Below are 23,314 nucleotides of genomic sequence, written 5' to 3' on the forward strand. Positions count from 1 at the left end.
TTAAACCCATGATAAATGTATATACATATCTATCCAGACACAAGTGTTGTCACCTGTTTCAGAAACCCTTAAAGTAAGATTCGAATTAAATACTGGCTCTTTTTTCCAACGTATTCATGATTATTAATCTCCCTCCAAAAGTCAGATTATTTGATAATTTCTCCTGAAGTTAGAATTGCATCCTCAGATGATTCGTCACCAAATGCTGTAAAACAACTGAGGCACGATTGAGTGGAGCTGACCAGACTTGTACTGTTTCAAAGTCATTAAAGAATTTACCATCTGAAATGTTTCCTGGACGGTTCAATCATTTGCCATTCATTCATGTTTTGTTCCTTAACCTCTCGATCTGAGGCTGATGCCGCCCCAGTGACGTGCCAGTAACCCCGGTTCTAGGAGTAGGTGCAACGCCTTCGAGCCGGTCTTTGCGATTGGTTCATTTCCAGAGACCTCTGGGGCGAGAACGTGAATGTCAGTTTGCTCTCATTGAGCCTGAGATCTAGAGTGGACTGGAATCTTAACATAGTGGTTAGATGTGGCACTCTTGCAACAGTTTGTTTTCATTTCTAAACCAGAAGGATCTTCTCGCCTGCACTTCATACAAAACTCTGCAGCCAGAATTCTGAGCCGCTCTAGTAGAAGAACTCACATTTGTCCTTCAAACTCTTCACTGGCTGCCAGTTTCTTTCAGGATCATTTTAAAATTCTGGTTCTTACTTTCAGATCTATTCATGGTCAGACCTTCCATCAGTGATCTGATCCAGACTTACACCCCAGCTCGGGCTCTGAGGTCTGTGGATTAGAATCTACTGATGGTTCTTGAACACGGAGTGTTCTTACTCACTTACTTACTTGTTATTTTACATTATATTACATTATTTTATGGTCCCTGAGCTGTGACGCAAACAATCGTAGTCTATTTTCATGTGTGACTCATTCTATTAGAGCAGACGATCTTATAGAATAATGATTAATATCAGTAACGTTAGAGAAAGAAGCTCTAAAACTTCACGTGGAGAGATGACTCGACCCCAGTAGTCACCGTACTTGTCCTAGACCTTGTCAAATCTGTCCAGTCCCTACAAGAAATGAAAGTGTAACTGATTTTTTTACATACAGTGCGCTGCAAATATATATATATATATATATATTTATTTATTAATTTATTTTATTTTGCTCCGTAAGAAGGTCAGGTTTTTGAAAGATGTCGAAATTTTATTTCCATGGAAATTGTTCCTTTTTTTTTTTTTTACTGTGAAATATCCAGAGAGTTATTTGGTTATTGTTTATTTCATTTTTATTTACTTATCACTGATGAAGGCGATAAAGGAGGCATCACCACCTTCTAGCGAGTCACTTCCCCCAGAACCAAACTACCGAGGAGTGAACCCCAAAAACCTTTCAGCACCTCCTAGAGCAGACCTTCTTGTAGTGTGGCCCGGGGCCACAAGCGACATATATGAAGATATGATGATGATTCAGGGGTGCTAAGGACATTTAATGGAATTACAAAAGTAGAATCAGTGTCTTTTTCATCGGAGATACATTTTAAAACGGCAGGTGAGATCACAAGATGCTCTACGACGTCTGGTGTCTCGGAATGAACTTCAGTTTGATGGGCTTCACGGGTCTGGACGTCCAGTCGAACGCCAGCGGGATCTGAGGAAGATGTTGGTGCGAGTCAGTGAAACACACCAACAAATGTGTGTGTGTGTGTGTGTGTGTTACCATCGTGTCCTTGCAGCTCTCCAGGGAGTAACTCTGCAGCAGGCGAACCATCACCACCTTAAGCATCAGTTGTGCGTAACGCAGGCCGATGCAGTTCCGAGGTCCGAGTCCAAAGGGCATGTACACGTACGGGTTCACCTCCTCGCCGCCATCTTTGCTGAACCTGCAGGTTTAGCGTTTTTGTAACACATGTTATAGTCATTTTTGTGTTAATAAAGTACTTATTTTTTCCTAAATGTAAACATTCCTGGGTTTAAAAGATGCGATTGTGACAAAACTAAATAAGGCTGAACACTAACTGTTTACAGAGAACCGTTCAAGATATTTCAAGATAAGCTCATCAACTCTCTCACCTCTCTGGAAGGAATCGTTCCGGGTCGGTCCAGTATTTGGGGCTTCTGTGCAGCAGCGCCACAGGGATACCAACCAAGGTTCCTTTGGGAACCGTGAGTCCGTTCATCTCGATGGTTTTCTTGCAGGCTCGTTCGAGTCGTGGTGCAGTGGGGCTCAGACGCATGGACTCGGAAATGACCTGCTCCAGGTACTCGAGGTCGAGAAGACCATCGTAGGAAACTGGAGCCTGGACGTGAAGAGTGAGGTCAGAGGTCACAATACATTCAGAGAGAGAGAGAGTAACATGTACTTCTTTTGGGAAACGGGCGTCGATTTCCTGCTGCAGGATCTTCATCTTGTCCGGGTTCGTTGCCAGATGATAAAGAACGAAGCTGACGGTGATGCTGGTCGTGTCGTAGCCTCCGAAAATGAACATGAAAGCTTGAGTGAGGATCTCGTGTTCGGTCAAACCTGAAACAGACGGACCATCAAACCATGACCAAGTCCAACATCAGTGTCGTCAACAGGTCTTGTTTATGTTTCGGTCTGTACAGATGTTTCATTTGACCAGATTGAAATATAATGATGCTAGAAAATACACACACTTTTGTATGTTTTTATACATCATCAAATATTCCGATAGGCTAGAAAAAAGGTAACTTCTTGGAACATGGATTGTTCACACAGTCTTGTTAGATTAAAATGATTATATACATATACGCCATACTTAAATGAATGCTAAAAGATAATCAAAATATAAAGTATAAATGACTCGCTTGATCTAAGAGCTTAAACTCCAGACTGATTCACACTTTCAAGACAAGCTCGGATCAGAACTAGATACGACACCGGTAATTTAAAACATCTGTTTATCTACAAATCACACCTTAAATTAAAAAATAAATAAAGACACACCCGGGAAAGGGGGGCTAAAAGACGTAAACCCCCACCCGAGAACATTTGAATGATTAGATTACAAGAAAACAAATCAGGATGTCTCTCTACGGGGGATCGTGACACAGGGAACTTGAGATAACCATTTGGCCGGAAAGGACGACCCCCTGGGCGGGAAATTTGCCTTAAATATAGCGATGTTTCTGAAGCTCATGACCTTTTCTGCCCGAGGCTATTGACCTGTACAGTCACCGGGACAAATTGTGACCGATCGATCGTAAAGCTTGTATTTTGGGCTTGTATTAAGCGGCGAATAAACGACTGGAACAGAACAGACTCCGTGTTTGGATCGTTTTAGTCTAGAGAAATGTTCACACCAGGAGATTTATGTCCGGTGGTGACGCTGCGTCAGTGATGCGTCTGTACTTCTTGTACGTCAATTTGCGGCAGCCAATCAAAAGTCAGACTACACAGTGACTCATGTGCTGAGGGGGAATTCCACATGGAGGATAAACTCATCATTGCACGTACCCTGTTGCTTAATGACCCGAAACATCCGTTTTATCAGAACAAAAACAATTGAAACTCATTTCTACCTGGTGCGTTAGCTTTGTATTAGCTGCTATGCTAAAATTAAAAACACAACTTGACGACTCGTACCTTTACTGGGTTGCTCTTGATTGTCACTGACAGTGGAATCTGGAATCTCATTCTCCATCATAACCTGCAGGAAGTCTGACCGACTCTGTGTGAAACAAGGATACAATGTGGAAACATTTTTCCCAAAAGACAAGCAAATATAAGCTGGAAACTTTCGAAGGTGGTTTGAACATAAATCAATGATAGAAATGAAGTATGAAAGTAAAATAAAACTCTTTATCGCAGGACAAAAACTCACCAAATTGTCGGCATGGTGCTCCTCTTTTAACTTCTTGATGATGTTGTAGAAAAAGTTGATGCTCTGAAGGTTCATGAAGTCTATCTTCAGAAACTTCAGCAGATGACGAGCGCGAGGAAACATAACTGAACACAAAAATAGTGAGTGGCTGTTAAAACGACTTCCTGCATGTAGCACGTCCGTGAAGGTTCTCATTCATCCAGGTCATGCTTATTTGTTTCATTTGTTTTATGTCTGTCTATGTTTGTGTTTTTCTCTTTGATTTTGTGTCTTGAGTCAATCCCACCACCCCGCCATGCCACCATCCTCATGATGCCTAACCATCGGTGAGTGATGCGTTTGTTTGCGTGGGAAACGTGACGTACAGACGAGGAAAAGAGGCCATGCCCTGAAGTTCAGAATCTTTTTGAGATTCACTACGAGCGGGGAGTCCGGCTGGTTGATGGAGTCGGCCTCGATACCGAAGGAAGAACTGGTCACGACGTCCAGACTGTACGGCCCCATAAACCTAGAGGGAGAGATGAAAAAAAAAAAAGCTTTTCTGACAGAAAAACGACACATTTGAGTCAGGTCAGTCCCCGTGTTGTGGTACACGACCCCCCAAAGATTGTGAAAACATGTATGTTTGGTGAATATATGTCCCTTAAAATACAGAGTTGTCCTCATATTGGACATGTCTATGAAGTATGAGAAGATGACTTTGAACGCATCATAGTAGTTTTTACAGATTGTTACTTGTGAGTTGCTGGAACCTGTTGTTAATGACAAGAAACAGATTCTTCAGGGTTAATTATATAAAAAGTGTTATTTCTAAACACAAAAAAACCAACACAATGTGATCCATGAACATACTGTTTGACATCCACAGACTCCAAGTCCATTTTTCCCAGACTCTCAATGAGGCGATCGGAATATTTCGTGACGAGAGGAAACATCTGAAAGGAGAAAAGAAATATTGATGTAGACATGAATCTTTAAAACACATGACAATAATACTGTGTAAAAATATGGTCTTGGGGTCTCAGAGAGGTTTCTCCAGCGACCGCGAGGACCTCCTGGTCACCTGTTTGAGTTTCCCGCTGGTGAAGCACGGCGACAACGTGCTGCGGATCCTCTTCCAGTGGTCATCTTTGACGTTGGTGATGGCGTCTTCCATCGGTCCAGGGATGTTGTTCTCCTGAGAAAACGACACAGAAATGACTCAACGGACACCAGAGACGAATCGCACTTGAGCTGCTCTTCAGGCAACCCCCGTATCATCGGCAAACATCACGGTCCATGGAGACTCATTTGAGGAGACGTTTCTTCTTCAGAGGTGAACCTACCCTGCGGTTGGTGAAGACGCTGTAGCACTCCTTCACCAACACTGTCTTTATCATCTCTGGGTCAGCAACGACCAAAGTTGGGGAGCTCCCATCATACAACCTGCAGACAAGAGCAGAGGGCAAAGTTATCTGCTGGTAGATCTACAGTGTTATATGTATATTTAATTATTTTATTTAGTGTTTTCACTTTCTAACATCATTTAGTTTAATATATAAAGTGATTAAAATGTCTCCACTTACAGTGGATGTCATTGTCACACGTGTCGAGGAGTGAAGCCATTATTACGTCATAATGGACTCTCGTAACCTCTCGTTCGCCCAGATTTTAGAGCAACTTTCTAAAGTAATGAGTTAAGATCATGGTCATGATGAGAAGTTACTGTGTCTTGGAGATGAAGACTTCAACATTTACTTGGGTGACTTAGGTCAGTCTGTCAAACTGAGCCTGAGAGACCTGGGTGTTGTATTTGACAAAGACATGTCTCTAGTTCAACACTGAAGAAAACTGACCAGAAACTGTTTCAACTGAGAAAAATCTCTAAACTTAGGAAAATTATGTCACAACACGATATGGATCTTATAATCCATGCGTTTGTGTTGTTTACACTATTGTAACAGTTTATTTTGTGTCTAAACAAGAAGGATCTTCTCGCCTGCAGTTCATACAAAACTCTGCAGCCAGAATTCTGAGCCGCTCTAGTAGAAGAACTCACATTTCTCCTTCAAACTCTTCACTGGCTGCCAGTTTCTTTTCAGGATAATTTTAAAAATTTTGGTTCTTACTTTCAGATCTATTCATGGTCAGACCTTCCATCAGTGATCTGATCCAGACTTACACCCCAGCTCGGGCTCTGAGGTCTGTGGATCAGAATCTACTGATGGTTCCTGAACTTCCGGACCAGAGGAGAGAAATCCTTCCAGACTGTTGCTCCTAAGCTTTGGAAACATCTCTGTGTTTGATGATCTACTGACTCCTTCAAGAAACATCTGTGTTTGATGATCTACTGACTCCTTCAAGAAACATCTGTGTTTGATGATCTACTGACTCCTTCAAGAAACATCTGTGTTTGATGATCTACTGACTCCTTCAAGAAACATCTGTGTTTGATGATCTACTGACTCCTTCAAGAAACATCTGTGTTTGATGATCTACTGACTCCTTCAAGAAACATCTGTGTTTGATGATCTACTGACTCCTTCAAGAAACATCTGTGTTTGATGATCTACTGACTCCTTCAAGAAACATCTGTGTTTGATGATCTACTGACTCCTTCAAGGAACATCTGTGTTTGATGATCTACTGACTCCTTCAAGGAACATCTGTGTTTGATGATCTACTGACTCCTTCAAGGAACATCTGTGTTTGATGATCTACTGACTCATTCAAAAACATCTGTGTTTGATGATCTACTGACTCCTTCAAGAAACATCTGTGTTTGATGATCTACTGACTCCTTCAAGGAACATCTGTGTTTGATGATCTACTGACTCCTTCAAGGAACATCTGTGTTTGATGATCTACTGACTCCTTCAAGGAACATCTGTGTTTGATGATCTACTGACTCCTTCAAGAAACATATGTGTTTGATGATCTACTGACTCCTTCAAGAAACATCTGTGTTTGATGATCTACTGACTCCTTCAAGAAACATCTGTGTTTGATGATCTACTGACTCCTTGAAGAAACATCTGTGTTTGATGATCTACTGACTCCTTCAAGAAACATCTGTGTTTGATGATCTACTGACTCCTTCAAGAAACATCTGTGTTTGATGATCTACTGACTCCTTCAAGAAACATCTGTGTTTGATGATCTACTGACTCCTTCAAGAAACATCTGTGTTTGATGATCTACTGACTCCTTCAAGGAACATCTGTGTTTGATGATCTACTGACTCATTCAAGAAACATCTGTGTTTGATGATCTACTGACTCCTTCAAGAAACATCTGTGTTTGATGATCTACTGACTCCTTCAAGAAACATCTGTGTTTGATGATCTACTGACTCCTTCAAGAAACATATGTGTTTGATGATCTACTGACTCCTTCAAGAAACATCTGTGTTTGATGATCTACTGACTCCTTCAAGAAACATCTGTGTTTGATGATCTACTGACTCCTTCAAGGAACATCTGTGTTTGATGATCTACTGACTCCTTCAAGAAACATCTGTGTTTGATGATCTACTGACTCCTTCAAGAAACATCTGTGTTTGATGATCTACTGACTCCTTGAAGAAACATCTGTGTTTGATGATCTACTGACTCCTTCAAGAAACATCTGTGTTTGATGATCTACTGACTCCTTCAAGAAACATCTGTGTTTGATGATCTACTGACTCCTTGAAGAAACATCTGTGTTTGATGATCTACTGACTCCTTCAAGAAACATCTGTGTTTGATGATCTACTGACTCCTTCAAGAAACATCTGTGTTTGATGATCTACTGACTCCTTCAAGAAACATCTGTGTTTGATGATCTACTGACTCCTTCAAGAAACATCTGTGTTTGATGATCTACTGACTCCTTCAAGAAACATCTGTGTGTGATGATCTACTGACTCCTTCAAGAAACATCTGTGTTTGATGATCTACTGACTCCTTCAAGAAACATCTGTGTTTGATGATCTACTGACTCCTTCAAGAAACATCTGTGTTTGATGATCTACTGACTCCTTGAAGAAACATCTGTGTTTGATGATCTACTGACTCCTTGAAGAAACATCTGTGTTTGATGATCTACTGACTCCTTCAAGAAACATCTGTGTTTGATGATCTACTGACTCCTTCAAGAAACATCTGTGTTTGATGATCTACTGACTCCTTCAAGAAACATCTGTGTTTGATGATCTACTGACTCCTTCAAGAAACATCTGTGTTTGATGATCTACTGACTCCTTCAAGGAACATCTGTGTTTGATGATCTACTGACTCATTCAAGAAACATCTGTGTTTGATGATCTACTGACTCCTTCAAGAAACATCTGTGTTTGATGATCTACTGACTCCTTCAAGAAACATCTGTGTTTGATGATCTACTGACTCCTTCAAGAAACATCTGTGTTTGATGATCTACTGACTCCTTCAAGAAACATATGTGTTTGATGATCTACTGACTCCTTCAAGAAACATCTGTGTTTGATGATCTACTGACTCCTTCAAGAAACATCTGTGTTTGATGATCTACTGACTCCTTGAAGAAACATCTGTGTTTGATGATCTACTGACTCCTTCAAGAAACATCTGTGTTTGATGATCTACTGACTCCTTCAAGAAACATCTGTGTTTGATGATCTACTGACTCCTTGAAGAAACATCTGTGTTTGATGATCTACTGACTCCTTCAAGAAACATCTGTGTTTGATGATCTACTGACTCCTTCAAGAAACATCTGTGTTTGATGATCTACTGACTCCTTCAAGAAACATCTGTGTTTGATGATCTACTGACTCCTTCAAGAAACATCTGTGTTTGATGATCTACTGACTCCTTCAAGAAACATCTGTGTGTGATGATCTACTGACTCCTTCAAGAAACATCTGTGTTTGATGATCTACTGACTCCTTCAAGAAACATCTGTGTTTGATGATCTACTGACTCCTTCAAGAAACATCTGTGTTTGATGATCTACTGACTCCTTCAAGAAACATCTGTGTTTGATGATCTACTGACTCCTTGAAGAAACATCTGTGTTTGATGATCTACTGACTCCTTCAAGAAACATCTGTGTTTGATGATCTACTGACTCCTTCAAGAAACATCTGTGTTTGATGATCTACTGACTCCTTCAAGAAACATCTGTGTTTGATGATCTACTGACTCCTTCAAGGAACATCTCAAGACACTTTTATTTGAGCTTTTCCCTGATTTACTAAAACTTGTTTTATGTGTTTTGGCATTTTATAGTATATAGTTTTAACTGTGTATTGTTTTTGACTGTTAAATTGTTTGTGAACCTGGTCTAGAAATAACCATTACTTACTTACTACATGTGAGTCAGTGAGTTTTCATATTAGTTGCCCTTTAAATATTAAAGGCCAATGAAAATAAATCTGAACATTTTGAAATTGAAACGTCTTAGGTTCCATTTATGGGTTTAAATAAAACCATTTGTTGTTCATTCAACGAGACGGTCAGATACACAGTGATGTCATCTACATTGAAAAGGTTGAAATCATGACCTCATCACAACGGCTGTGTGTCACAGTTGACCACAAGATAACGGAGGTAATAAAACTATGTAACGCTGCAGTTTTACGATGTCACTTCCATGTTATCGTGCTTTGAAGGGTCCGAGTCATTACCCACCTGCCAATCATATGTCAAGGCCCAAATGATGAGCTCTTTACGATATAACCTATAACCCGAATAAAAGAGAACACGTGGAGAGACGACTCACCCCCAGTAGTCACCGTACTTGTCGTAGCATTCCTTGTCGAAACTGTACAATCCCTGGAAGAAAAAACAAACACAGATTAAAAGATTAAAACAGTCGATACATGCTTTCATTTCTTACTTTTACTCTTGATTTCTCGAACTAGACAGTAAATATATCATCATTATAAAAACATATATATATATACAGTATATATAATAACTAATGGATTTATTTTTCAATATGTTTGAAAAAGGTATGAAAAGTTAGTCTTTAATTGTCCTATGAAAATATAGATTATATAACTGAACACAGTTTTAACTTTATGAAGAGGTTAAAAGGTCACATGACGACAGTGTGAGTAACAAGTAAAAGGGAGATCTTACCTTTTTAAATCCCAACAAAGTCCCCAGAAAAGGCAGAGGTTTTGGTCCTGGAATCCCCAGCTTTTTGAAAAAGCGATGAGGCAGAACTCCATACCTGTTGTTGGTATTAGTCTCATTATTGAGGTAATATTTCGTGTAGTATTTGCCTTTACGAACGATATTATAACGATATTATAACGATATTATAACGATATTATAACGACAGTGTTATTGTCGCACAACTCTCTGTCAACTCGTTGCAATATCAGCTCAAAGCCAGAAATGATCCAGAGAGAAACAAAGTTAAACTTACAAGTAAAACAACGCGACGAAAACTGCCAGTAAAGTCCATGTTGTGGCTGAAAACAGGTCAAAAGGGAACATGTTGAAAAGAGTGTTTTTCACTCTTTCTCTCCCGGAGAAGAAACGAAGAGGAAACAACACACTTGAGACAGAGTTCAATGGGCGGAGTCTCGGACTGTTAGACTCAGACTGCTTCTGTATGGCCCTCATGAGGTCAAAATAATACTATGAAACTGTAGATGTTTTCGAAGAATACCAAATCATTTAATTACAAAATCTTTGTTTGAAGATGGTCTTTTATAGTTAATTTTTTTGTTTTTAAATTAAGTGCGTTTATATGAATTTGAAAAACGAATTTAAATGAAATTGAACTTATTTTCCGTCATCATCTTTGCAAGGCAGTTCCAGATGGTGGCGCCTGTCCACTAGTTTGACGTGAATAATACACCATCACTACGGCAACACTTCCTCTTAGTACTACTACTATCGTTAGTAACTACTAATTACTAATTCAACCATTATTAGCTACTGTTGCTACATATTCAATTCAACGTTCATGTTGTGGTCACAGCAGTCTGCTGTGTTTTCCTCCTCCTGGTCTGCCACTCCCCATGTCGTCTCACCTCACACCTGGTCCTCATCTTCAATCATGCTCACCTGGTCTTGATCCCCAATCAACCCCCTTCATAAACCCTTGGATTCCCCGCGGTCGGCGCCAGATCGTACTACACACAACCGTGGTAACTATACGTGCCTGGCTCAGTGTTATTTGCTACCTCGCTCCCTAACTCTAGTCTCTTGTAGTTTTTTGGACCACATCTAACCTTTTGTTCCTCTACCTGCAGTTACCCGGATCACTCACTCCAGCTCGCCCACCTCGCTTTCCCTCCGGCTTCCTCATCCACTACCTGCTCCCCTCCTATTCAATAAACCCCTTTTTGTATTCCCTTGAACATCGCCTCTGTCTGCTCTTGGGTTCAGCATCGTGAAACGTAACAGAACGATCTGGCCAAGATGGACCCAGCGGACATGGCCAAAGTCCACGGAGCTCTCGCCGCTCAAGGCACTCAGATTGCCGAGCACAGCCAAGCCCTCCGGGACGCTCTGGAAGCCTTCGAAAACATCGCTACTCGAGTCACTCAGATGGGCACACAATTGGACGCATTGGTTCCCCACACACCTACGACTCCTCCGCCTGCCCCCACTTCCCCAACACACCTGCCACGTGCCCGAGAGCCTCTCATTCCTGCGCCCGAACGCTATGCTGGGGACATGGGTACGTGCAGGGCCTTTTTGATCCAGTGTTCCCTAGTTTTCAGTCAACAACCCCTCACCTACCCCACTGAAAGGGCTAAGATAGCTTACATTATGGGGTCACTTAAGGGTAATGCCTTAGCGTGGGCCTCAGCCCTATAGGACAGTGATTCTCCAGTTAGGGATAATTTTGATCTTTTTGTTGTGGAAATGAGGAAGGTTTTTGATCACCCCGTGGAGGGAGGGGACACCGCCAAACGCCTTATTTCCTTACCGAAGCGCCTTAATTCCCGCCAAGCCCGATGGTCCCTGTTTTTTGGGCGTTTTAATTTCACCCTCACTTACAGTCCGGGTTCCCGTAACATCAAGCCTGACGCCCTCTCTTGTCAGTTCAACCCTGAGGACGCACCGGCTTCCCCTGACACTATCCTCTCTCCTTCCTGTCTCAGGATCGCTGCCGTCACCTGGGGGATCGAGTCCCTCATCCGGGAGGCCCAAGTCACCGAACCGGATCCGGGTAACAGTCCTCCTAACCGTCTCTTCGTCCCCCGTGCGGTCCGCTCCCAAGTTCTGGTGTGGGTCCACACATCGCGCTTTGCCTGTCACCCTGGAGTGGTCCGCACCCTGTCCCTCCTGAAGAGGTACTTTTGGTGGCCAGCGATGGACGCTGACACTTGGGCATTCGTGCTCGCCTGCACGGTTTGTGCTCGGGCTAAGTCCTCCCATCAAGCTCCTGCTGGTCTGTTACGCCCCCTTCCCGTTCCTGGTCGGCCCTGGTCTCACATCGGCATTGACTTTGTGACCGGTCTTTCTCCCTCTAGGGGCCACACTGTGATACTCACGGTGGTTGACAGATTTTCAAAGGCAGTTCACTTCATTGCCCTCCCCAAGCTCCCCACTGCCACCGAGACTGCCCGGTTGCTTGTGCAGCATGTCGTCCGCCTCCACGGGATTCCCACTGACCTCGTCTCTGACCGTGGCCCCCAATTTATCCCCCAAGTTTGGAAGGCTTTCTGCCGAGCGCTTGGAGCCTCTGTCAGCCTGTCTTCAGGATACCAACCACAGACGAATGGGCAGGCTGAGAGAGCTAACCAGGACCTAGGGACCGCACTTCGTTGTGTGGCTGCGCGCAACCCCTCTGCATGGAGCGACCATCTCTCTTGGATCGAGAATGCCCACAATTCCATGTCCTGTGCGGCCACCGGCATGTCCCCATTCGAATGTTCCCTGGGGTACCAGCCACCCTTGTTTCCCGCCGAGGAGGAGGACATCTCCGTCCCCTCGGTTCAACACCATCTCCGCCGTTGCCGCAAGATGTGGAGGGTCGCACGCTCCGCTCTGCTGCGCTCCACCGAGCAGAACCGGCGCATTGCCGACCACCACCGGGCTCCCGCTCCTGCCTATCGGGTGGGCCAACAGGTGTGACTGTCCTCCAAGGATCTCCCCCTAAAGACTGGCTCCAAGAAGCTAACCCCTCGTTTTGTTGGTCCTTTCCCCATTGTTTCCATCGTCAACCCATCAGCTGTCACACTCAAGCTGCCTCCAGCCATGCGCGTATACCCCACCTTCCATGTCTCTCGCCTTAAGCCAGTCTCCGTCAGCTCTCTCTCCCCCCCCTCCCCCCTCCTCCCCGTTTGATTGACAGCCACCCAGCTTTCACAGTCCGGCGGTTGTTGGACGTTCGTCGTCGGGGCAGGGGGCATCAATACCTCGTGGATTGTGAGGGTTATGGGCCAGAGGAAAGAAGCTGGGTTTCGCGGGGTCTCATCCTCGACCCCTCCATCATCCGTGACTTCCATCGGGCTCACCCAAAGAGGCCTAGGCCGCCTAGAGGCGTCCCTTGAGGGGGGGGTACTGTTGTGGTCACAGCAGTCTGCTGTGTTTTCCTCCTCCTGTTCTGCCACTCCCCCTGTCGTCTCACCTCACACCTGATCCTCATCTTCAATCATGTTCACCTGGTCTTGATCCCCAATCAACCCCCTTCATAAACCCTTGGATTCCCCGCGGTCGGCGCCAGATCGTACTACACACAACCGTGGTAACTATACGTGCCTGGCTCAGTGTTATTTGCTACCTCGCTCCCTAACTCTAGTCTCTTGTTGTTTTTTGGACCACATCTAACCTTTTGTTCCTCTCACTCACTCCAGCTCGTCCACCTCGCTCTCCCTCCGGCTTCCTCATCCACTACCTGCTCCCCTCCTATTCAATAAACCCCTTTTTGTATTCCCTTGAACATTGCCTCTGTCTGCTCTTGGGTTCAGCATCGTTAAACACAACAGTTCAATTTTAAACTACTTACACATGTACTAGTACTATTGCTGATGATATTGCTACAAGTAGTGAAACTGTTACAAAAATTAAATCTACTACTACAACTAGTACTACTTCTATTTCTAGTGGCATAAATAATGACATGGACAGACGGGGACCAGCGAGAGTCGGACCAGAACTGTCAACGGATACAGAACTGGAGCGACAAGATATGACGATGATTCAGGGATGTTAAAGAAATTTAATGGAATTACAAAAATAGAATCAGTGTCTTTTTCATTGGAGATACATTTTAAAACGGCAGGTGAGGTCACAACAATATGGTTCTTAAAGATGCTCTACAACGTCTAGTGCAGTGGTTCTTAACTTTGTTGGAGGTACCGAACCCCACCAGTTTCATATGCGCATTCACCGAACCCCTCTTTAGTGAAAAATAAAATATGATTTTTTTTTTTTTAATTCTAGACATAGATAAGTATATGATATGTTTCTGTATTCCCCGTCTAAAGTGTTCCTTTAGTTTTGCCGGTGCGAGACTAGAGTTGCTCAACTTGGCGTTCCAAATCATGCAGATAGTACGCTCACTCCCATCACATTCCGTATACATATGAATCCATGTTGTACATATTCGACCACTTTCTTCTTTTTCCCAACATAGTTAGTATGGATTAAAGTATAAACAAAGAAAGTTGTACTTTGACTACTGAGCACTAAATTCACCGCAGCACTGATTGGCCAAACAGTGAAGCATGATCATCTGCAGCCAGTGATGGCCAAGCGCGGCGTGTCATCATGAATTTATACGATAATTCGGGTGTGTCCGGACCTCAGCGGCGGAGGCTCTGCCGAACCCCTGAGACCGACTCACCGAACCCCTAGGGTTCGATCGAACCCAGGTTAAGAACCACTGGTCTAGTGTCTGGGAATGAACTTCAGTTTGATGGGCTTCACGGGTCTGGACGCCCAGTCGAACGCCAGCGGGATCTGAGGAAGACGTTGGTGCGAGTCAGTGAAACACACAAACAACAGGTTGTGTGTGTGTGTGTGTGTGTGTGTGTGTTTGTGTTACCATCGTGTCCTTGCAGCTCTCCAAGGAGTAACTCTGCAGCAGGCGAACCATCACCACCTTAAGCAGCAGTTGTGCGTAACGCAGGCCGATGCAGTTCCGAGGTCCGAGTCCAAAGGGCATGTACACGTACGGGTTCACCTCCTCGCCGCCATCTTTGCTGAACCTGTAGGTTTAGCGTTTTTGTAACACGTTATAGTCATTTTTGTGTTAATAAAGTACTTATTTTTTCCTAAATGTAAACATTCCTGGGTTTAAAATGAGTGATTGTGACAAAACTAAATAAGGCTGAACACTAACTGTTTACAGAGAACTGTTCAAGATATTTCAAGATAAGCTCATCAACTCTCTCACCTCTCTGGAAGGAATCGTTCCGGGTCGGTCCAGTATTTGGGGCTTCTGTGCAGCAGCGCCACAGGGATACCAACCAAGGTTCCTTTGGGAACCGTGAGTCCGTTCATCTCGATGGTTTTCTTGCAGGCTCTTTCGAGTCGTGGTGCAGTGGGGCTCAGACGCATGGACTCGGAAATGACCTGCTCCAGGTACTCGAGGTCGAGAAGACCATCGTAGGAAACTGGAGCCTGGACGTGAAGAGTGAGGTCAGAGGTCACAATACATTCAGAGAGAGAGAGAGTAACGTGTACTTCTTTTGGGAAACGGGCGTCGATTTCCTGCTGCAGGATCTTCATCTTGTCCGGGTTCGTCGCCAAATGATAAAGAACGAAGGTGACGGTGGTGCTGGTCGTGTCGTAGCCTCCGAAAATGAACATGAAAGCTTGAGTGAGGATCTCGTGTTCGGTCAAACCTGAAACAGACGGACCATCAAACCATGACCAAGTCCAACATCAGTGTCGTCAACAGGTCTTGTTTATGTTTCGGTCTGTACAGATGTTTCATTTGACCAGATTGAAATATAATGATGCTAGAAAATACACACAATTTTGTATGTTTTTATACATCATCAAATATTCCGATAGGCTAGAAAAAAGGTAACTTCTTGGAACATGGATTGTTCACACAGTCTTGTTAGATTAAAATGATTATATACATATACGCCATACTTAAATTAATGCTAAAAGATAATCAAAATATAAAGTATAAATGACTCGCTTGATCTAAGAGCTTAAACTCCAGACTGATTCACACTTTCAAGACAAGCTCGGATCAGAACTAGATACGACACCGGTAATTTAAAACATCTGTTTATCTACAAATCACACCTTAAATTAAAAAATAAATAAAGACACACCTGGGAAAGGGGGGCTAAAAGACGTAAACCCCCACCCGAGAACATTTGATTGACAATGATTAGATTACAAGAAAACAAATCAGGATGTCTCTACGGGTGATCGTGACACAGGGAACTTGAGATAACCATTTGGCCGGAAAGGACGACCCCCTGGGCGGGAAATTTGCCTTAAATATAGCGATGTTTCTGAAGCTCATGACCTTTTCTGCCCGAGGCTATTGACCTGTACAGTCACCGGGACAAATTGTGACCGATCGATCGTAAAGCTTGTATTTTGGGCTTGTATTAAGCGGCGAATAAACGACTGGAACAGAACAGACTCCGTGTTTGGATCGTTTTAGTCTAGAGAAATGTTCACACCAGGAGATTTATGTCCGGTGGTGACGCTGCGTCAGTGATGCGTCTGTACTTCTTGTACGTCAATTTGCGGCAGCCAATCAAAAGTCAGACTACACAGTGACTCATGTGCTGAGGGGGAATTCCACATGGAGGATAAACTCATCATTGCACGTACCCTGTTGCTTAATGACCCGAAACATCCGTTTTATCAGAACAAAAACAATTGAAACTCATTTCTACCTGGTGCGTTAGCTTTGTATTAGCTGCTATGCTAAAATTAAAAACACAACTTGACGACTCGTACCTTTACTGGGTTGCTCTTGATTGTCACTGACAGTGGAATCTGGAATCTCATTCTCCATCATAACCTGCAGGAAGTCTGACCGACTCTGTGTGACACAAGGATACAATGTGGAAACATTTTTCCCAAGACAAGCAAATATAAGCTGGAAACTTTCGAAGGTGGTTTGAACATAAATCAATGATAGAAATGAAGTATGAAACTAAAATAAAACTCTTTATCGCAGGACAAAAACTCACCAAATTGTCGGCATGGTGCTCCTCTTTTAACTTCTTGATGATGTTGTAGAAAAAGTTGATGCTCTGAAGGTTCATGAAGTCTATCTTCAGAAACTTCAGCAGATGACGAGCGCGAGGAAACATAACTGAACACAAAAATAGTGAGTGGCTGTTAAAACGACTTCCTGCATTAGCACGTCCGTGAAGGTTCTCATTCATCCAGGTCATGCTTATTTGTTTCATTTGTTTTATGTCTGTCTATGTTTGTGTTTTTCTCTCTGATTTTGTGTCTTGAGTCAATCCCACCAACCCGCCATCCCACCATCCTCATGATGCCTAACCATCGGTGAGTGATGCGTTTGTTTGCGTGGGAAACGTGACGTACAGACGAGGAAAAGAGGCCATGCCCTGAAGTTCAGAATCTTTTTGAGATTCACTACGAGCGGGGAGTCCGGCTGGTTGATGGAGTCGGCCTCGATACCGAAGGAAGAACTGGTCACGACGTCCAGACTGTACGGCCCCATAAACCTAGAGGGAGAGATGAAAAAAAAAAGCTTTTCTGACAGAAAAACGACACATTTGAGTCAGGTCAGTCCCCGTGTTGTGGTACACGAGCCCCCAAAGATTGTGAAAACATGTATGTTTGGTAAATATATGTCCCTTAAAATACAGAGTTGTCCTCATATTGGACATGTCTATGAAGTATGAGAAGATGACTTTGAACGCATCATAGTAGTTTTTACAGATTGTTACTTGTGAGTCGCTGGAACCTGTTGTTAATGACAAGAAACAGATTCTTCAGGGTTAATTATATAAAAAGTGTTATTTATAAACACAAAAAAAACCAACACAATGTGATCCATGAACATACTGTTTGACATCCACAGACTCCAAGTCCATTTTTCCCAGACTCTCAATGAGGCGATCGGAATATTTCGTGACGAGAGGAAACATCTGAAAGGAGAAAAGAAATATTGATGTAGACATGAATCTTTAAAACACATGATAATAATACTGTGTAAAAATATGGTCTTGGGGTCTCAGAGAGGTTTCTCCAGCGACCGCGAGGACCTCCTGGTCACCTGTTTGAGTTTCCCGCTGGTGAAGCACGGCGACAACGTGCTGCGGATCCTCTTCCAGTGGTCGTCTTTGACGTTGGTGATGGCGTCTTCCATCGGTCCAGGGATGTTGTTCTCCTGAGAAAACGGCACAGAAATGACTCGACGGACACCAGAGACGAATCGCACTTGAGCTGCTCTTCAGGCAACCCCCGTATCATCGGCAAACATCACGGTCCATGGAGACTCATTTGAGGAGACGTTTCTTCTTCAGAGGTGGACCTACCCTGCGGTTGGTGAAGACGCTGTAGCACTCCTTCACCAACACTGTCTTTATCATCTCTGGGTCAGCAACCACCAAAGTTGGGGAGCTCCCATCATACAACCTGCAGACAAGAGCAGAGGCCAAAGTTATCTGCTGGTAGATCTACAGTGTTATATGTATATTTCATTATTTTATTTAGTGTTTTCACTTTTTAACATCATTTAGTTTAATATATAAAGTGATTAAAATGTCTCCACTTACAGTGGATGTCATTGTCACACGTGTCGAGGAGTGAAGCCATTATTACGTCATAATGGACTCTCGTAACCTCTCGTTCGCCCAGATTTTAGAGCAACTTTCTAAAGTAATGAGTTAAGATCATGGTCATGATGAGAAGTTACTGCGTCTTGGAGATGTATTTGATAAAGACATGTCTCTAGTTCAACACTGAAGAAAACTGACCAGAAACTGTTTCAACTGAGAAAAATCTCTAAACTTAGGAAAATTATGTCACAACACAATATGGATCTTATAATCCATGTGTTTGTGTCGTTTACACTATTGTAACAGTTTATTTTGTGTCTAAACCAGAAGGATCTTCTCGCCTGCAGTTCATACAAAACTCTGCAGCCAGAATTCTGAGCCGCTCTAGTAGAAGAACTCACATTTCTCCTTCAAACTCTTCACTGGCTGCCAGTTTCTTTTTAGGATAATTTTAAAAATTCTGGTTTTTACTTTCAGATCTATTCATGGTCAGACCTTCCATCAGTGATCTGATCCAGACTTACACCCCAGCTCGGGCTCTGAGGTCTGTGGATCAGAATCTACTGATGGTTCCTGAACTTCCGGACCAGAGGAGAGAAATCCTTCCAGGCTGTTGCTCCTAAGCTTTGGAACCATCTCTGTGTTTGATGATCTACTGACTCCTTCAAGAAACATCTTTGTTTGATGATCTACTGACTCCTTCAAGAAACATCTGTGTTTGATGATCTACTGACTCCTTCAAGAAACATCTGTGTTTGATGATCTACCGACTCCTTCAAGAAACATCTGTGTTTGATGATCTACTGACTCCTTCAAGAAACATCTGTGTTTGATGATCTACTGACTCCTTCAAGAAACATCTGTGTTTGATGATCTACTGACTCCTTCAAGAAACATCTGTGTTTGATGATCTACTGACTCCTTCAAGAAACATCTGTGTTTGATGATCTACTGACTCCTTCAAGAAACATCTGTGTTTGATGATCTACTGACTCCTTCAAGAAACATCTGTGTTTGATGATCTACTGACTCCTTCAAGGAACATCTGTGTTTGATGATCTACTGACTCCTTCAAGAAACATCTGTGTTTGATGATCTACTGACTCCTTCAAGGAACATCTGTGTTTGATGATCTACTGACTCCTTCAAGAAACATCTGTGTTTGATGATCTACTGACTCCTTCAAGAAACATATGTGTTTGATGATCTACTGACTCCTTCAAGAAACATCTGTGTTTGATGATCTACTGACTCCTTCAAGGAACATCTGTGTTTGATGATCTACTGACTCATTCAAGAAACATCTGTGTTTGATGATCTACTGACTCCTTCAAGAAACATCTGTGTTTGATGATCTACTGACTCCTTCAAGGAACATCTGTGTTTGATGATCTACTGACTCCTTCAAGGAACATCTGAGTTTGATGATCTACTGACTCCTTCAAGGAACATCTGTGTTTGATGATCTACTGACTCCTTCAAGAAACATATGTGTTTGATGATCTACTGACTCCTTCAAGAAACATCTGTGTTTGATGATCTACTGACTCCTTCAAGAAACATCTGTGTTTGATGATCTACTGACTCCTTCAAGAAACATCTGTGTTTGATGATCTGTTGACTCCTTCAAGAAACATCTGTGTTTGATGATCTACTGACTCCTTCAAGAAACATCTGTGTTTGATGATCTACTGACTCCTTCAAGAAACATCTGTGTTTGATGATCTACTGACTTCTTCAAGAAACATCTGTGTTTGATGATCTACTGACTCCTTCAAGGAACATCTCAAGACACTTTTATTTTAGCTTTTCCCTGATTTACTAAAACTTGTTTTATGTGTTTTGGCATTTTATAGTATATAGTTTTAACTGTGTATTGTTTTTGACTGTTAAATTGTTTGTGACCCTGGTCTAGAAATAACCATTACTTACTTACTACATGTGAGTCAGTGAGTTTTCATATTAGTTGCCCTTTAAATATTAAAGGCCAATGAAAATAAATCTGAACATTTTGAAACTGAAACATCTTAGGTTCCATTTATGGGTTTAAATAAAACCATTTGTTGTTCATTCAACGAGACGGTCAGATACACAGTGATGTCATCTACATTGAAAAGGTTGAAATCATGACCTCATCACAACGGCTGTGTGTCACAGTTGACCACAAGATAACGGAGGTAATAAAACTATGTAACGCTGCAGTTTTACGATGTCACTTCTATGTTATCGTGCTTTGAAGGGTCCCAGTCATTACCCACCTGTCAATCATATGTCAAGGCCCAAATGATGAGCTCTTTACGATATAACCTATAACCCGAATAAAAGAGAACACGTGGAGAGACGACTCACCCCCAGTAGTCACCGTACTTGTCGTAGCATTCCTTGTCGAAACTGTACAATCCCTGGAAGAAAAAACAAACACAGATTAAAAGATTAAAACAGTCGATACATGCTTTCATTTCTTACTTTTACTCTTGATTTCTCGAACTAGACAGTAAATATATCATCATTATAAAAACATATATATATATACAGTATATATAATAACTAATGGATTTATTTTTCAATATGTTTGAAAAAGGTATGAAAAGTTAGTCTTTAATTGTCCTATGAAAATATAGATTATATAACTGAACACAGTTTTAACTTTATGAAGAGGTTAAAAGGTCACATGACGACAGTGTGAGTAACAAGTAAAAGGGAGATCTTACCTTTTTAAATCCCAACAAAGTCCCCAGAAAAGGCAGAGGTTTTGGTCCTGGAATCCCCAGCTTTTTGAAAAAGCGATGAGGCAGAACTCCATACCTGTTGTTGGTATTAGTCTCATTATTGAGGTAATATTTCGTGTAGTATTTGCCTTTACGAACGATATTATAACGATATTATAACGATATTATAACGATATTATAACGACAGTGTTATTGTCGCACAACTCTCTGTCAACTCGTTGCAACATCAGCTCAAAGCCAGAAATGATCCAGAGAGAAACAAAGTTAAACTTACAAGTAAAACAACGCGACGAAAACTGCCAGTAAAGTCCATGTTGTGGCTGAAAACAGGTCAAAAGGGAACATGTTGAAAAGAGTGTTTTTCACTCTTTCTCTCCCGGAGAAGAAACGAAGAGGAAACAACACACTTGAGACAGACTTCAATGGGCGGAGTCTCGGACTGTTAGACTCAGGATGCTTCTGTATGGCCCTCATGAGGTCAAAATAATACTATGAAACTGTAGATGTTTTCGAAGAATACCAAATCATTTAATTACAAAATCTTTGTTTGAAGATGGTCTTTTATAGTTAATTTTTTTGTTTTTAAATTAAGTGCGTTTATATGAATTTGAAAAACGAATTTAAATGAAATTGAACTTATTTTCCGTCATCATCTTTGCAAGGCAGTTCCAGATGGTGGCGCCGTCCACTAGTTTGACGTGAATAATACACCATCACTACGGCAACACTTCCTCTTAGTACTACTACTATCGTTAGTAACTACTAATTACTAATTCAACCATTATTAGCTACTGTTGCTACATATTCAATTCAACGTTCATGTTGTGGTCACAGCAGTCTGCTGTGTTTTCCTCCTCCTGGTCTGCCACTCCCCATGTCGTCTCACCTCACACCTGGTCCTCATCTTCAATCATGCTCACCTGGTCTTGATCCCCAATCAACCCCCTTCATAAACCCTTGGATTCCCCGCGGTCGGCGCCAGATCGTACTACACACAACCGTGGTAACTATACGTGCCTGGCTCAGTGTTATTTGCTACTTCGCTCCCTAACTCTAGTCTCTTGTAGTTTTTTGGACCACATCTAACCTTTTGTTCCTCTACCTGCAGTTACCCGGATCACTCACTCCAGCTCGCCCACCTCGCTTTCCCTCCGGCTTCCTCATCCACTACCTGCTCCCCTCCTATTCAATAAACCCCTTTTTGTATTCCCTTGAACATCGCCTCTGTCTGCTCTTGGGTTCAGCATCGTGAAACGTAACAGAACGATCTGGCCAAGATGGACCCAGCGGACATGGCCAAAGTCCACGGAGCTCTCGCCGCTCAAGGCACTCAGATTGCCGAGCACAGCCAAGCCCTCCGGGACGCTCTGGAAGCCTTCGAAAACATCGCTACTCGAGTCACTCAGATGGGCACACAATTGGACGCATTGGTTCCCCACACACCTACGACTCCTCCGCCTGCCCCCACTTCCCCAACACACCTGCCACGTGCCCGAGAGCCTCTCATTCCTGCGCCCGAACGCTATGCTGGGGACATGGGTACGTGCAGGGCCTTTTTGATCCAGTGTTCCCTAGTTTTCAGTCAACAACCCCTCACCTACCCCACTGAAAGGGCTAAGATAGCTTACATTATGGGGTCACTTAAGGGTAATGCCTTAGCGTGGGCCTCAGCCCTATAGGACAGTGATTCTCCAGTTAGGGATAATTTTGATTTTTTTGTTGTGGAAATGAGGAAGGTTTTTGATCACCCCGTGGAGGGAGGGGACACCGCCAAACGCCTTATTTCCTTACCGAAGCGCCTTAATTCCCGCCAAGCCCGATGGTCCCTGTTTTTTGGGCGTTTTAATTTCACCCTCACTTACAGTCCGGGTTCCCGTAACATCAAGCCTGACGCCCTCTCTTGTCAGTTCAACCCTGAGGACGCACCGGCTTCCCCTGACACTATCCTCTCTCCTTCCTGTCTCAGGATCGCTGCCGTCACCTGGGGGATCGAGTCCCTCATCCGGGAGGCCCAAGTCACCGAACCGGATCCGGGTAACGGTCCTCCTAACCGTCTCTTCGTCCCCCGTGCGGTCCGCT

The 23,314-nt window shown here is 42.9% G+C and overlaps 2 protein-coding genes across 2 annotated transcripts; both read right to left on the reverse strand.

Annotated features, from left to right (window-relative positions):
* Positions 1-1,477: 1,477 nt before the first annotated feature.
* Positions 1,478-10,361, reverse strand: LOC148068978 (cytochrome P450 3A27-like). Its single transcript, XM_087802643.1, has 13 exons — positions 10,232-10,361; positions 9,940-10,033; positions 9,578-9,630; positions 5,179-5,278; positions 4,917-5,030; positions 4,706-4,788; positions 4,219-4,361; positions 3,854-3,978; positions 3,616-3,700; positions 2,372-2,532; positions 2,082-2,308; positions 1,729-1,891; positions 1,478-1,659 (listed from the first exon to the last, which is right to left on the reverse strand). The coding sequence occupies exons 1-13, from the start codon at positions 10,300-10,302 to the stop codon at positions 1,579-1,581; spliced, it is 1,500 nt and encodes a 499-aa protein (XP_087658769.1). The 5' UTR covers positions 10,303-10,361; the 3' UTR covers positions 1,478-1,578.
* Positions 10,362-13,967: 3,606 nt separating this feature from the next.
* Positions 13,968-21,639, reverse strand: LOC148068979 (cytochrome P450 3A27-like). The gene is made up of 13 exons (XM_087802549.1): positions 21,510-21,639; positions 21,218-21,311; positions 20,856-20,908; positions 18,264-18,363; positions 18,002-18,115; positions 17,791-17,873; positions 17,305-17,447; positions 16,941-17,065; positions 16,705-16,789; positions 15,457-15,617; positions 15,167-15,393; positions 14,816-14,978; positions 13,968-14,730 (listed from the first exon to the last, which is right to left on the reverse strand). Exons 1-13 carry the CDS (start codon positions 21,578-21,580, stop codon positions 14,659-14,661), a joined length of 1,491 nt encoding a protein of 496 aa, XP_087658675.1. The 5' UTR covers positions 21,581-21,639; the 3' UTR covers positions 13,968-14,658.
* Positions 21,640-23,314: the final 1,675 nt, after the last annotated feature.

The sequence above is a fragment of the Callionymus lyra genome, chromosome 11 (assembly GCF_982586985.1).
Source record: "Callionymus lyra chromosome 11, fCalLyr1.hap1.1, whole genome shotgun sequence".
Lineage (NCBI taxonomy): Eukaryota > Metazoa > Chordata > Actinopteri > Syngnathiformes > Callionymidae > Callionymus > Callionymus lyra.

Coding starts and splice junctions, on each gene's coding strand:
- LOC148068978 (XM_087802643.1), bottom strand. CDS start 10,302: ATGTTCCCTTTTGACCTGTTTTCAGCCACAACATGGACTTTACTGGCA. Junction 10,034..10,231: donor TTCGTCGCGTTGTTTTACTT/GTAAGTTTAACT, acceptor TACCAACAACAG/GTATGGAGTTCTGCCTCATC. Junction 4,789..4,916: donor CCAGCGGGAAACTCAAACAG/GTGACCAGGAGG, acceptor TTCTCCTTTCAG/ATGTTTCCTCTCGTCACGAA.
- LOC148068979 (XM_087802549.1), bottom strand. CDS start 21,580: ATGTTCCCTTTTGACCTGTTTTCAGCCACAACATGGACTTTACTGGCA. Junction 20,909..21,217: donor CTTTGTTGGGATTTAAAAAG/GTAAGATCTCCC, acceptor TTTTTCTTCCAG/GGATTGTACAGTTTCGACAA. Junction 15,394..15,456: donor ACGCCCGTTTCCCAAAAGAA/GTACACGTTACT, acceptor CTTCACGTCCAG/GCTCCAGTTTCCTACGATGG.